We start from the raw sequence: 12,170 nt of genomic DNA, 5'->3' as shown, positions 1-12,170 counted from the left end.
GTAAGAAAATTATGATGCGCACTTTTAAAACGGAAGCGCAAGAATCGTTTGTCAAAGACATTGTGCATCATTTAGCACTTAAACTGAGAGTTTGCGGATAACTTACTGTAATTGTCGTGGATAAATAATTACCACAAATACAGTCCATCGACGATGAAGTTTTGGTTATTCTCAGTGCGGTTAAGTGTACTTTAGCAGAAAATGAAGCCAGTTTGTTTAGTCAAATTCTCTTGGTAAATATAATATATTTTTACGAACAATTGCTAAACAATTCAGGCACTGATAAACGTTTCTGATTACTTACCACACAGGAAGTACTTATAGTCACTTGCTTTCTGACCCTTTGGGCATCTTGGCTCATCCATACCATAATGCAGTGATCCCCGCTTTATATCAACACGGACACCATTCCAAGAGAACAGATGAACGTCATCCAACGTAGCCTCTGATAACGTCATTGCCATAATGATAAGTTCCTCCTGTGCATCGTAGAAGAGATCTTGTAGATATCGGTATGGTAGACGGCCAATACCTGCATTTGAATTCTTACGTCCAATGATCTTCACGTTTACCATACCGGAGATGTCACCATTGTCCATGTAAAATCCGCCCAGTTTCATGAATTCGAGTCTACTTGAATCAATATCCAGTAGATTTCCCAAACCACTGAGAAGTTTGTCCTTCATAGCAAACGATTCATCTGTTTCTGTAAAGCGAGCATGAGTTTGGTGATGAATCTCGCTCCAGGTGTTGGAGGAAAACTCGAATGAAAGGCTCAAAATTGGCGAAGCCAAAGATATTCCAAGTACCATGAAACGAAATCCTGCTGGAGAGTCTTTGCCAACAGTATTGGTTGCCTCACACTTATACCAACCACTGTCACTTAATTGTGGTTTGAACAATGAAAGACTCGAAGCAGTGACAGGAAGTTGACTGTATGTGATCGAGTCTTTGGAAAAGTACCAGCTGATAGTTGGCAGTGGCCAACCAGTGCTAGCACAGTTCAAGACCACTGACGGTTCTTGGCCTTCCAAGACAATCGTGTCTCTTGGAATAGTAACAGTTGGGGCTTCATAAATGTCAACATAAGCTTCTGCAGATGTTACATTTACTACATGGTTGCCAGCTTTGCATATGTACCAGCCCCTAGCTTGGTCATCGACATTCTTTATAACCAAGAGACCAGTTTCACTGATGGTAGAAATCACCTCACCGTCTTTGTACCAAACATATGATGGATGTGGGTCACTGTTTGCCTCGCAGTTCAATGAAAGATCTTCGCCTTTGATAACTGTTGTATTTGAGGGATTACGTGTAATAACAGGTGGTATGGCACAAAATATCTTGGTTTCAGTAGTTTCTTTCAGGATGTCAAGCATTTCTGTGGTTATGTCCAAAGCATCATCCAGTCGGAGAGAGTCATTTCGAAGCATTGAGAAGAATTGTGTGCGAGACTTAAAGATCAGTGACTTCATGCCGTCAACATTGGGCAGGTCGACCTTTTCGTAAAGTCCAACGAGACGATCAAATGTGAGGAAGAGGCAATCTTCAAAAGAAGCGCATTCATCTTCTGGAAACGTTTCTTGTGTGATGTTTTCCATTGCTTCTTTCCATGGTTCCAGTATATGGTAATCTGATGCAATTTCGAGTTCTTCCAAGCTTGCCTCTTTTGCAGCTGCTATCACATTGAATGTTTCATTCATTGTGGGATTTCTCTTTAAATTGATATTCATTAATTCGAATTCAATTTCATCCTCTGTCATGTTGTATTTTAGTAATGCTTCCGTTTTGTTGATTTCACTGCCATTTATGTTGATTTCGCTCACATTCAGCATGACTTCATCTATCATTAAAATTGCATTAGATGTATTCTCAAGGCTTCGTTTCCACTCTTCAGCAATATCATAAAGTGTTGTCAGAGATTCATTCAGAAAACTCGACAACTCTGTGAAATTCAGGCACTTGTCTTCAAATTCCTGTATTCTGTATTCAGTTTCTTCTCCTACCGAGACAGTCTTTGCCTGTCTATCCCAAAGGTAACTTGTATCAGGACTGATGTAAATTGTCGACATTCTTATATCTCCTGTACTATTCAGGGATTCAAATGCATCAGATATTGCATCTGTAAGGTCTCGTTTTCGACGGAAAGGCAATAAGGCTTTCGCGAGTTCTTTTACGATGGAGACTGCTGAAGACAGAAGACTTCTTCCCAGATCTTTAAAATCTACGGTGACAAACAAAGTTTTAGTACCCAGAAGGAAGATGTTAGCCTCAATTTCAACCTCAAGGACAAACACATCTTCTCTCGATATTTCGACTTCGAACCGTGCCTTGCGAATCATCACGATTGAAGCAACGTCAAAATTACCAATGAAATTGAACACCTCAACCCCGGCTGCCACAGCACTTTTCACTCCTTCCAGGGTTAAGATGACACCGTCTAGCGCTCTTTCAACCACAACCAATGATGATGCGGCTAAGTCGAGTGCAAACTTAGCAACGTCAAGAACTACTCTAGCTTTGTCAACCACACTCTGTGCTGCATCGAGGGCTAAAACAGCAACGTCCATTGCTCTTATCGCAATAGTCACTGCCCCTTCTGCCAACTTAAGTGCAGCAAATGCTGTTGCCCTTACAGCTGTACAGGCAACATTCGCAGCAATGCATACTGGATCAGTAACTTTAGTCATGCATGATGTAAATGAGCAACAAGGATAGGGAACACTGACCCAACCGACCTTTTTGTGACAGATTGAGCATTTTACACCCGGAATACATATTTTTCCGCATGATCTGATCCTGCAGAGTTTATCTACATCCCTCTGCTTTTGCCTTAACCAACTTCTTGCACTCTCTGCAGCTGCTTGCTTGTCTCTGACCGCCTTTTTTGCATCATCTAGTTTGTGCATGGCACTGTCAAATGCAGCATTAGCTTTATCCACATCATTCTTCTTGCTAAGCAGCCATTCTCTTGCTGCTGCCACTTCCTCTTGAACTTCCCTAACTCTGTCTTGGGCATTTTCCAGTCTTTCTATTGCACTTCGTCCAAAATCTTGAGCAGCATCACATACAGCTTCAACCATCATCATCCCAAAAGAACTCTTGTCAGAGTTCACATCGAGTTCTCCCCCAACTCTCCAATTTAAATCTTCAGCTGGAAGCTTGACCTCTGCATAAATGGTTGCATAGCAGATATTCCACACGTTACCATCTGCTTGGAAGTAAATCAGGTCTCTCTTCACGAACAAGTTTATGTCTACTTCGACTATACCAACGAATGTAACCTTTGCAGCAAGGCGGATCAAATAGTCCCCATCATTAAGAGCATATGCTAATTCTGCTCCAACTGCATCGATCATACCAAACGTTCCTAGTGGTATACTTGTTGGGAAAATAACAAATCCTCTTATGACTTGCTTGCCCTGGAAACTTTCATAAACCGGACCAAACTGACTGCACTGTCCGACCCTAGATGAATACACCAACTCAACAATGACATCTTTGGAAGTCAAAACAGTTACAGGGAAATTAACCTGCACTCTCAAGCCAAAACCTTCAGAGTTTTTTAGGATCAACTGAACATCGGAGACAAAGCCTTGGACAACATTGTTAAAATCACTTTGTATTTGTTGAAACCGGAAAGATATGTCGCTGACCGTATTTTCGAATGAGGACACAAATGGAACTGCTGTGTCTTTGAAATCATACCAGGCCCTTACGGCACCCACCACAGAGTTAGAAAGAGAGAATAAAGTACTTGAGAGATTCTCAACACTATCAGTAGAATTTTTTTTGGAGCCCAATATTGTGACGAGGTCCTTTATATCTTTAACTAGTTCAAAAATACTTTGAATCATATCGACGCTGGCACTAGCTGAATCTTTTGCAGAATCAATAAAATTGTCAAGTATGGTGATGAGCTCGACAATTTGGTCCCTCAGTGGTATGAGCTTTTGGGTCATTCCATCAGCTGAAAGAACTTTCATGTTTTCGGGGAGATTAAAATTAAGAAACATATACACCGAAGTGCTTTTCGACAAATCGAAAAGATTTTCCATGAATCCTTTCTCAGAGACCTTGACCTTTGCAAATAGTCCGGGCGGGTCAGCATTAGATCCACACCACTGCCGTTCAGAACCTGGTGAAAATTGTGAGAAGAAATAAAAAACGTTTGTACACTAAAATTACTGTAAGTTGTAAACATTCTCGTTCTGGTTGCATAAAATTCATGCTTTGAAATATATATATATATATATATATATATATATATATATATATATATATATAATATATATATATATATATATTATATATATATATATATATATTATATTATTTATATTTCATGTATGTATTTAATGTATTTTATGTATTTGTATGTATGTATGTATGTATGTATGTATGTAATTCCCAAACGCAACAATCCAAAGAAGCAAAACGATTTCCGTCCTGTTGCCCTCACTTCTCTTGTGATGAAAACATTCGAGAAAATAATCAAACATTTCATCCTATCCAAGACTGAAAATATGTTGGATCCTCTTCAATTTGCATATAGAACTGGAAAGGGTGTTGAAGATGCCAAACTTTTTATTCTGAATGAGTTGTATAAACATCTTGAGAAACCGGGTGCCCATGCTAGAATTCTTTTTGCAGATTTTTCATCTGCGTTTAATACGATACAGCCCCATACTCTTGCCAACAAACTTATCTCGAAGTTTAGACTCGACAGTCAGTTGACATTATGGGTTATTGAATTTCTAACTAACAGATCTCAGCGTGTGCTTGTTAATGACCGGCTGTCTGATTCTTTACAAACATCTGCCGGTTCTCCACAGGGTGTGTGTTTTGTCTCCTCTGCTCTATGTCCTCTATACAGATGACTGTAGAAGTAACTACGAAGGTCGCCACATTGTAAAATTTGCAGATGACTCGGCTCTCCTCTCGCTTCTTGTAGGGCCTGATGAACAACATGGTCCCGTCCTAGACGAATTTGTTAATTGGTGTGACAATTCATACCTTAATCTGAACGTAGTCAAAACCAAGGAAATCGTTTTCGACTTCAGGAGACAAAAACACAAACCTGTGGAGAGCATTATTCATGATCAGAAAGTTGACATTGTTCATAATTACACACATCTTGGCTCGAATTTCGATAATAAATTGAGGTGGGATGCGAATTCTGAAGCGATTTTAAAGAAGGGAAAACAACGAATGTATTTCTTTACGGAAATTGGAATCATTTTCTGTGAACAATACAATTTTATCTCTCTTTTACAAGTCTTTTATCGAAAGCATCATAACTTTCTCACTTATATCTGCTAGTTCCAGAATTTAAGTTTAAAACAAAAGAATTCCATAGAAAATATTGTCACTTTAAGTTCAAAGATTTTTGGCGCACCACAGAGGAGCATTTTGTCATTTTACAAGCAACAGTGTCTGAGGAAAGTACGTTCCATTTTAAATTCATCAGAGCATATTTTAAATTCAGAATTCGAACTGCTTCCTTCGGGAAGACGTTTTAAGTGTCCAGTTTGCAAGACAAACGGGATCAAGAATTCCTTTATTCCTACTGCCGTGCGGTTTTTAAATGATGTATCTTAACGGTCGTTGTGTGTTGTCAATTTTATTTAGTTGTTGTTGTCTTTTTTGTTTAGTTTGTTTTGTTGTTTATCGTGATATTTTGTGTGTGTGCGCCAATCTGAATTTTATGTATGTATGTATGTATGTATGTATGTATGTATGTATGTATGTATGTATGTATGTATGTATGTATGCATGCATGCATGTGGGGATGTTGACAGTCGGTCTACTTTACCTCCGAGAGACAGAAAGGCAGCGGTTTGAACTTCATGGTTTTCCATGTCAATCTTGAATGGGAGTCGTAAGTTGAGACCAGCAACTCTAAGGGTTACTGCCATTTCGAAGGGTGTGTCGAATAATATGAATGCATCGAAACGCTTGTTGAAAATATCAGTGTACCACTAGTGAAAGAAGAGTAATAATATTTGTTATGAATTGATATTGAGAAAAAGTAAGACATAGCGAGGAAAAAATCGTCTGTTACTGATCATGTACTGTTTCACTAACATAGTATACGTGTGCTGAATCACGTGGTATGACATAGCTGTACACATAGCCTTAAAGGCGTCATAAAGAACATCCTATTGCGAAGAAATGACTGCAGCTCCTGTTCAATATTTGATCGGCTCTTAAGGACACAGTTAACGACTTTAATATTTTACGTAAAAGTTAACTTTAATATTAATTTTAAATGCTATTTCTTGGGTACTTTACAGTTTTTAAAATGCTTTTTCTGTTCAAATTTCAAAATATTGGTACATGATGCATCAGCGCCCTAGGAGTTGCAACTTGCAATGAAATGCATCTAAGACTTGACAAATCTTTCATGACATAGTAATAGATGATATTAATTATTGTGTGCTAAGTCAGCCGTATTTTTCTCACTACCGAAGGATGTAGTTTATCGACAGATAAGTAAAATTTTACCCGTTCTGGATCTTCAACTGCAGTCATGAGCTGAATATTTCCTTTATACGAGAAGCCAATGACGCCCCCATTCGATGATCCGTCATAGTCATCACGTGAAACATACGCCCTTGTAACAACATTAGGACTAGATGCTGGTATATATGTAAACAGGTGATCTCCATTCCAAAACTCGAAGTGTCTATAATCGATGCCAGATGTTGTCAACATTTTAGTGGATACCCCCAGGCTTGGCTCAAAAACCGGTAGAGATACCAGCTGGTCTTTAGCATATTCAAGAGCGCTGGAACCAAATAATTTTAGGGAGACGGTTAAGTGCCCTGATCTTTTTGGGGTCACTTGTATATCGACTGAGTCAATAGAATTGGTTATGGCAACGCTTTTCGGGCTGAAAGTGACGTCATCACTACGAAGGATAATGATGAGATCTTTTTCCGGTTTGGCATAAAGTGTAAGGGCGTATGTCTCTCCTGCGACTAATAATGGTATGTCCGATGTTCTGATCAAACCACGTTCACAATAGGTGCCGCTGTAACCGGTCATCGAGCAGTTGCACACTGCACCATCGCTGACGTTGTTCGTGACGATGCATTGCCCTCCATGTTGACACGTTGTTGATTTGCATATTTCTGCAAAGGGAGCGGAAGGGGTGTCAACGGTTGAAAGGCGCATTCCTTTGTAGACGATTAATCATTATCATGTACAGATCGTTCAAATGAAATCATCACAGTACAGGTGTATAGATTTAAGACTGAGTGGCACGTACGAAAATCACATGTACTTTACAACTTGGGGAGGGAAGTTATAAATGATCATTCTTTTGCTGAAGCCGGGGTTTTATTGTCTTTGTCATCCGCTATCCTTAGTCCTGATGAAATATCCACCCACTAACTACCATCTTCGCAATTTCACACTATATAAAAGATTAAGATGATAATTAACAGACAGGACCTCAGACGTAGAACACAGGTCAATGGAGAATAAACCAGATGATTTATTTGATCAAAATAAGTTCTGGCGTCCAAGCTTTACAGGTCAATCGAGAATAAATAGGGTGATTTATGATTAAAATGAGTAATTGCGTCCAAGCTTTTTTTCTCTATTCATTGGAGATTACACAAAAGCAGCTGAGGTAGAACTCGAGAGATTTTAACAGCTCAGTACTTTTCAAGATCAGGATGTAAAATGACCGTACCCTTTCTCCGCCGATATGAAAGAAGCGAGTGAGGCGGTAATGGCGGAATTTCGGATAATTTCATTACCAAACGATTCTAAATTAAGATTAGCAGGTCCATTTTGCTAATCGTGAAATTGTGTGATACCGCAGGTGGAGGCATTTGATCTATATTGGACATGTATGCGAAATGATATACAACTTTGATGCAACCTAGAGATGCAGCAATTCCAAGAATATTCTCATAAGATTCAAACGTTAAATTTCAAAATTTGCTAATCTGTAAAAAGAAGACTAATTAAACCCGTAGCGAATCACCTTGCGTATTAAAACGTCTAAATATATTTCCGTATGTAGCAGGGTTATCGGCTCCTAGAAACTTTGGTATGTCTCACCATAATGTATTACAGAATAGACAGATATAGAACGCCGTTGATTGGGACTATTACCAGTTCGGGGTCTGACGATCAAAATTTCTATGTTGAAAGACATAAACTCGCAGCCAGTCTAGCGAAATTTTCTTAAAATTAGATCTCATTTTGTCTTTACCATTGTTCTGAAAATTAACCAAACATGGCTTTTTGTCTTTGCCAACTACAAATGATCATGAAAAAAACAAACACTACTTTCCTGCCAATGGTGACTAACGATAAGGACAACATATCCTTACCTGTGCCATACGAAATGCTTGAAGACCACATCAACGACACGGCAATGAACATGTATGTCAGCACCATATCGACGATCATGCCACCGCGTGGTCGGCCTGTAAGAAAGTGCACTTTCCAATCAGTTATGAAATCACATTCGGCTGCGATCAGACACTTCATTGCTTCATAGTACCGCTGCAAAACGAACTCGACTGAATAAGATTTCTATTGAACCATTCGGGTCAACTCCACATATACTTATGCAACCGTCGATTATTTTCTTGATCCACTTCATACCACTTAGTATCCTCACCTCCTTCAAACATTTTATGCCCTCTTCATACTGTAACGAGCCCTTCAAATTATTTCGAGGAAACATCATGTACTTAGCATATCTGAATTTTTACCCCGGGTTGATCATGATATAGTTCTGCTGGTAGAAAAAAGCTGTCCCTGCGGCTCTCTGAAGCCAAGTTTAGCGATGTATTCGTTGCTTTGATAGAACCTTTGTGTGCATGCGATGTGTGATCGCTAGTATTTATGTGCGGGTGTTTCATGAAGCCTAACGCGTGTGGAGGGGTCACGATCAGTAAACCAGTAACTACTTCCCTCAGTTATTGCACGACTAGTTTTTTAGGGAGGGCATTAAGCCGAACGGGTTTTGGACTAGGCGACGTACGTTGTGAGTTCGAATAAGATCGAGAATTTAAGCGATCTGCAGGTGTAAATGTGAAAGTTAATGTTGCAATCAAGGAATGTGTTAGTTTGTTGTTGTAAGTAAATTATGCGTTAATCTTTTACCGTACATGTCGACGAGTATAAATAAATTATAAATTTACAAGCGATTCGTTCAATCCAACAGGCATCCAACAGACCTGGTGGATTCGTTCGTCTAATTTATATATGAGTGTAACTTCAGAACGCCCAGAAGATTCTGTGTAGAATATACTGAAGAAGACGAATAGTTATTTAGGCAAGCACTGAATCTACGTATGATATTTTCAAACAAACGTAGAAAACAGTAATTTGCATGCATGGGTTACCATAAATTTCCTTCTTGAAATGAAGTTTGGTCATAGGAAGACCAGGTCAATTATGATTGCGAGGGTGGAATGTCGAAATGTTTCAAGTCGATGTGATTCAATGACCGTTAAAATCCAATAATACTCGGTTGAATTCGAAGACACAACGTAGGGCACCGAGTCACCGAGTGAAGTGAGGGAGGCACTGTGGGGCCGTGGTTAGAGTACCGGTCTCACTATGTTGAGTTCGAGACCCGTTAGGCCCAGAGTAACGGACAAACTATCGATGGATGGCGAGTTCGACACTCTGTGTTGTGCCCCAAAGCAAGGCACTTTACTCCTCATTGCTCAATTGGATAGTGAGTTATGGGTACCTCATCCTGTAATTGGGTTTGTCTGTTGGATGCCTGTTGGATCATTGATTAAGATAAAACTGAAACATCGCAGACAAAGCCCTTCGGCTAAATCCCTACCTTAAAAAGCGACGTTCAAGAACCAAGTCAAGTTAAAAAGTATGCCTCAGCATAAACTGTAGGTTGAGGGGGTGCCGTACCAAACATAACGTATTCACCTCAAAATCCCTTTTTTGTAAATATTCAATTTTAATTACTTTAGTAACAAAGGATTAAAATATTGGTTAGCTTCACCTTTTAGCTTGTCAATCAGTCATAATTAAGTTGCGTGATAAAGAACAAAAAAAACTGTTAATTTTAATTTATGCAAATGTCTGCAAATCACCCGATTTCCTGGCTTTTCTTTTCTCTCAATTGCAAGATTTCCAAAGAATTTAACTCAACTCTAGCAGGGTCAAATTTCCTGAAATTTTTACATTATGTTTTGAAATGCTACATGACAAAACGACAATTTTTTGGGTAATAAAGCTCTCACATTTGAAATAACGGGCATTTCAATTTTGCTAATGATGTTTTTAATCCCTTTTTCGATGTCAGTCTTACAACCCATGCCATTTTAGAATGAGGATAGATAATGCAAAGTAAAATAGTCGTTTTTTCTAAAAGACTCTTCTTTCAAGTAAAATATTACATTTCATAAAATCGTATCAAGCTTTTCACTTTAATTTTCATCTTTAATACCAATATAAAAATTGAACCTCAAATATAGGCTCCCTTCACCCTTCGAGTAAAATATTGCTACCATACTAAACTTTAGATTCTGAAAACATATAGTATGAGGGCATTGTTTCCTTGTCATCTCAGATGAGAAATATTCCTTTGAAAAAAAGTGTATTGGTAACTTGCAGCTCCACCTTAAGTCTCCACTCTGTTGTTAGAGAAACAGGATACACGCAGCGTTCCACTTGTACGTTGTTGAGCAACAGACGCAAATTTGTGACATGGATTTACCCATGTTTGTCAACCCTTATCCCTCAAACAATAAAATTTCCTGCTGTCAAAGAGGTGTCGTAATTTAACGCTCCAGTTCTCCATTTTATCCTTATTTATGTCGTTAGCACGTGAAGCAATGATGACAACTCGCATACTCGATTAAGTCGTCGTTTATTCCACTAAAAAACATCCTAGCGAAAATGGCGACACAAGCAATGCAAACTTTTAACCGGTCCTAATTAGTTTACGCTTGTCGCAGAGAATGAATAATAGCTTTAATGCGTTACAACATACGAAATGAAAGATCTAAATAGTGGTCACTGAAACAAAAGTAAATATTACAAAAACAAAGATATCATATGTAATTACAAGGCCGTTTTTTTAAATTAAAAAAAGCTGTTCAGCCGTATCCAAAATTTCCCACATAATCTATGTTAATTCTTCGAGAAAAAATGTATTCTTTATTTCAAAACATAAATACAATGGTTTAACTTTCTTATCAATAGTTGCAGGAAATGAAAGCAGGTCAGAGCGCATTTCCTCCTGCAAGTAAGTACATTACATTGTTTGCAAACCTGTCTGATTTTAGTTTCCTCGTATGAGAGTAAGTCAAAGACAGAGGTTTCCTTTTGCCGTGCATTCCCGCCTCTTTTAAGCAAAAGGACTTAGTCATGCTAATGGTTTTGTCGATTTAATATTTAATTCAATTATTAATTTTCCATCATCAAAATAAATTCCATATTTTAATCACTGTTGATTTCTTGTCCACAGCCCCTTGCTTACGACTTCTATTACCGACCCCAGCATTAAAGGTAACCGAGGGAAAACTATCTAAACAGATATTACTGTGACTGTGTCAAACGTTTAATGAATAAAATGTTATCGGAAAAGTAATCGTCAAAAAATCTTGTGAAAAACAAGTTCATGACATGTGAGAAAAAAGAAAAGCAACGCATAAATGACCAACTGAATTCCTCGAAAATTAAGAAAAGAGCATGTCGTTTTTCATAGAAACTGTCACGCATTGCAGCAGTAATAGTCATCAAACATTTAATTAAAAGGCACGAAGCATAAGATTAAATCATTTACAATTAATAACAGATATTTACCTTTTTTTCAAGATTAAACCGAGATGAAGCTTAGACGAGTGATGCTTAAGTTTTCTCGTTACACCAAGTATACTGTGTGCTCATGCAGTAGGTGAGGAGCTACCACTACAGCCGGACACTTGCAGGACGCAGCTGTTATGGTGAACGGTATGGCTAAAACTCAGGGTTTTATACCTGCCCTAAAAAGACACGTTTTTTGTACCCATAATTAACCTAGATGCATGACATGTGACATATAACAATACATGAACATTAACAAGATACATTGGGTCTAAAGCCCGTGTGGCTACTGGTGATTCCGCACGTTCACTAAATCACGTGACCGAGATCCAGTGCACCCCAGGAACTTTTGCAGCCACTGC

At 38.5% G+C, this 12,170-nt stretch overlaps 1 protein-coding gene across 1 annotated transcript in view; it reads right to left on the bottom strand.

Moving 5' to 3' along the window:
• Positions 1 to 12,170, bottom strand: part of LOC139144432 (uncharacterized) — a 43,666-nt gene that overhangs the window by 729 nt on the left and 30,767 nt on the right. Inside the window, exons 2-5 of the mRNA XM_070715133.1 lie at positions 8,352 to 8,447; positions 6,508 to 7,136; positions 5,816 to 5,981; positions 305 to 4,138 (exon numbers count right to left, since the gene is read on the bottom strand). Coding sequence (XP_070571234.1) covers positions 305 to 4,138; positions 5,816 to 5,981; positions 6,508 to 7,136; positions 8,352 to 8,430 — 4,708 coding nt within the window. The 5' untranslated portion in view covers positions 8,431 to 8,447. The remainder of the gene's footprint in view (positions 1 to 304; positions 4,139 to 5,815; positions 5,982 to 6,507; positions 7,137 to 8,351; positions 8,448 to 12,170) is intronic.

The sequence above is a fragment of the Ptychodera flava genome, chromosome 11 (genome assembly GCF_041260155.1).
Source record: "Ptychodera flava strain L36383 chromosome 11, AS_Pfla_20210202, whole genome shotgun sequence".
Classification (NCBI taxonomy): Eukaryota; Metazoa; Hemichordata; class Enteropneusta; family Ptychoderidae; genus Ptychodera; species Ptychodera flava.
Note: the sequence above shows the minus strand (reverse complement) of the source record. Positions and strands in the feature narration are given on the sequence as shown.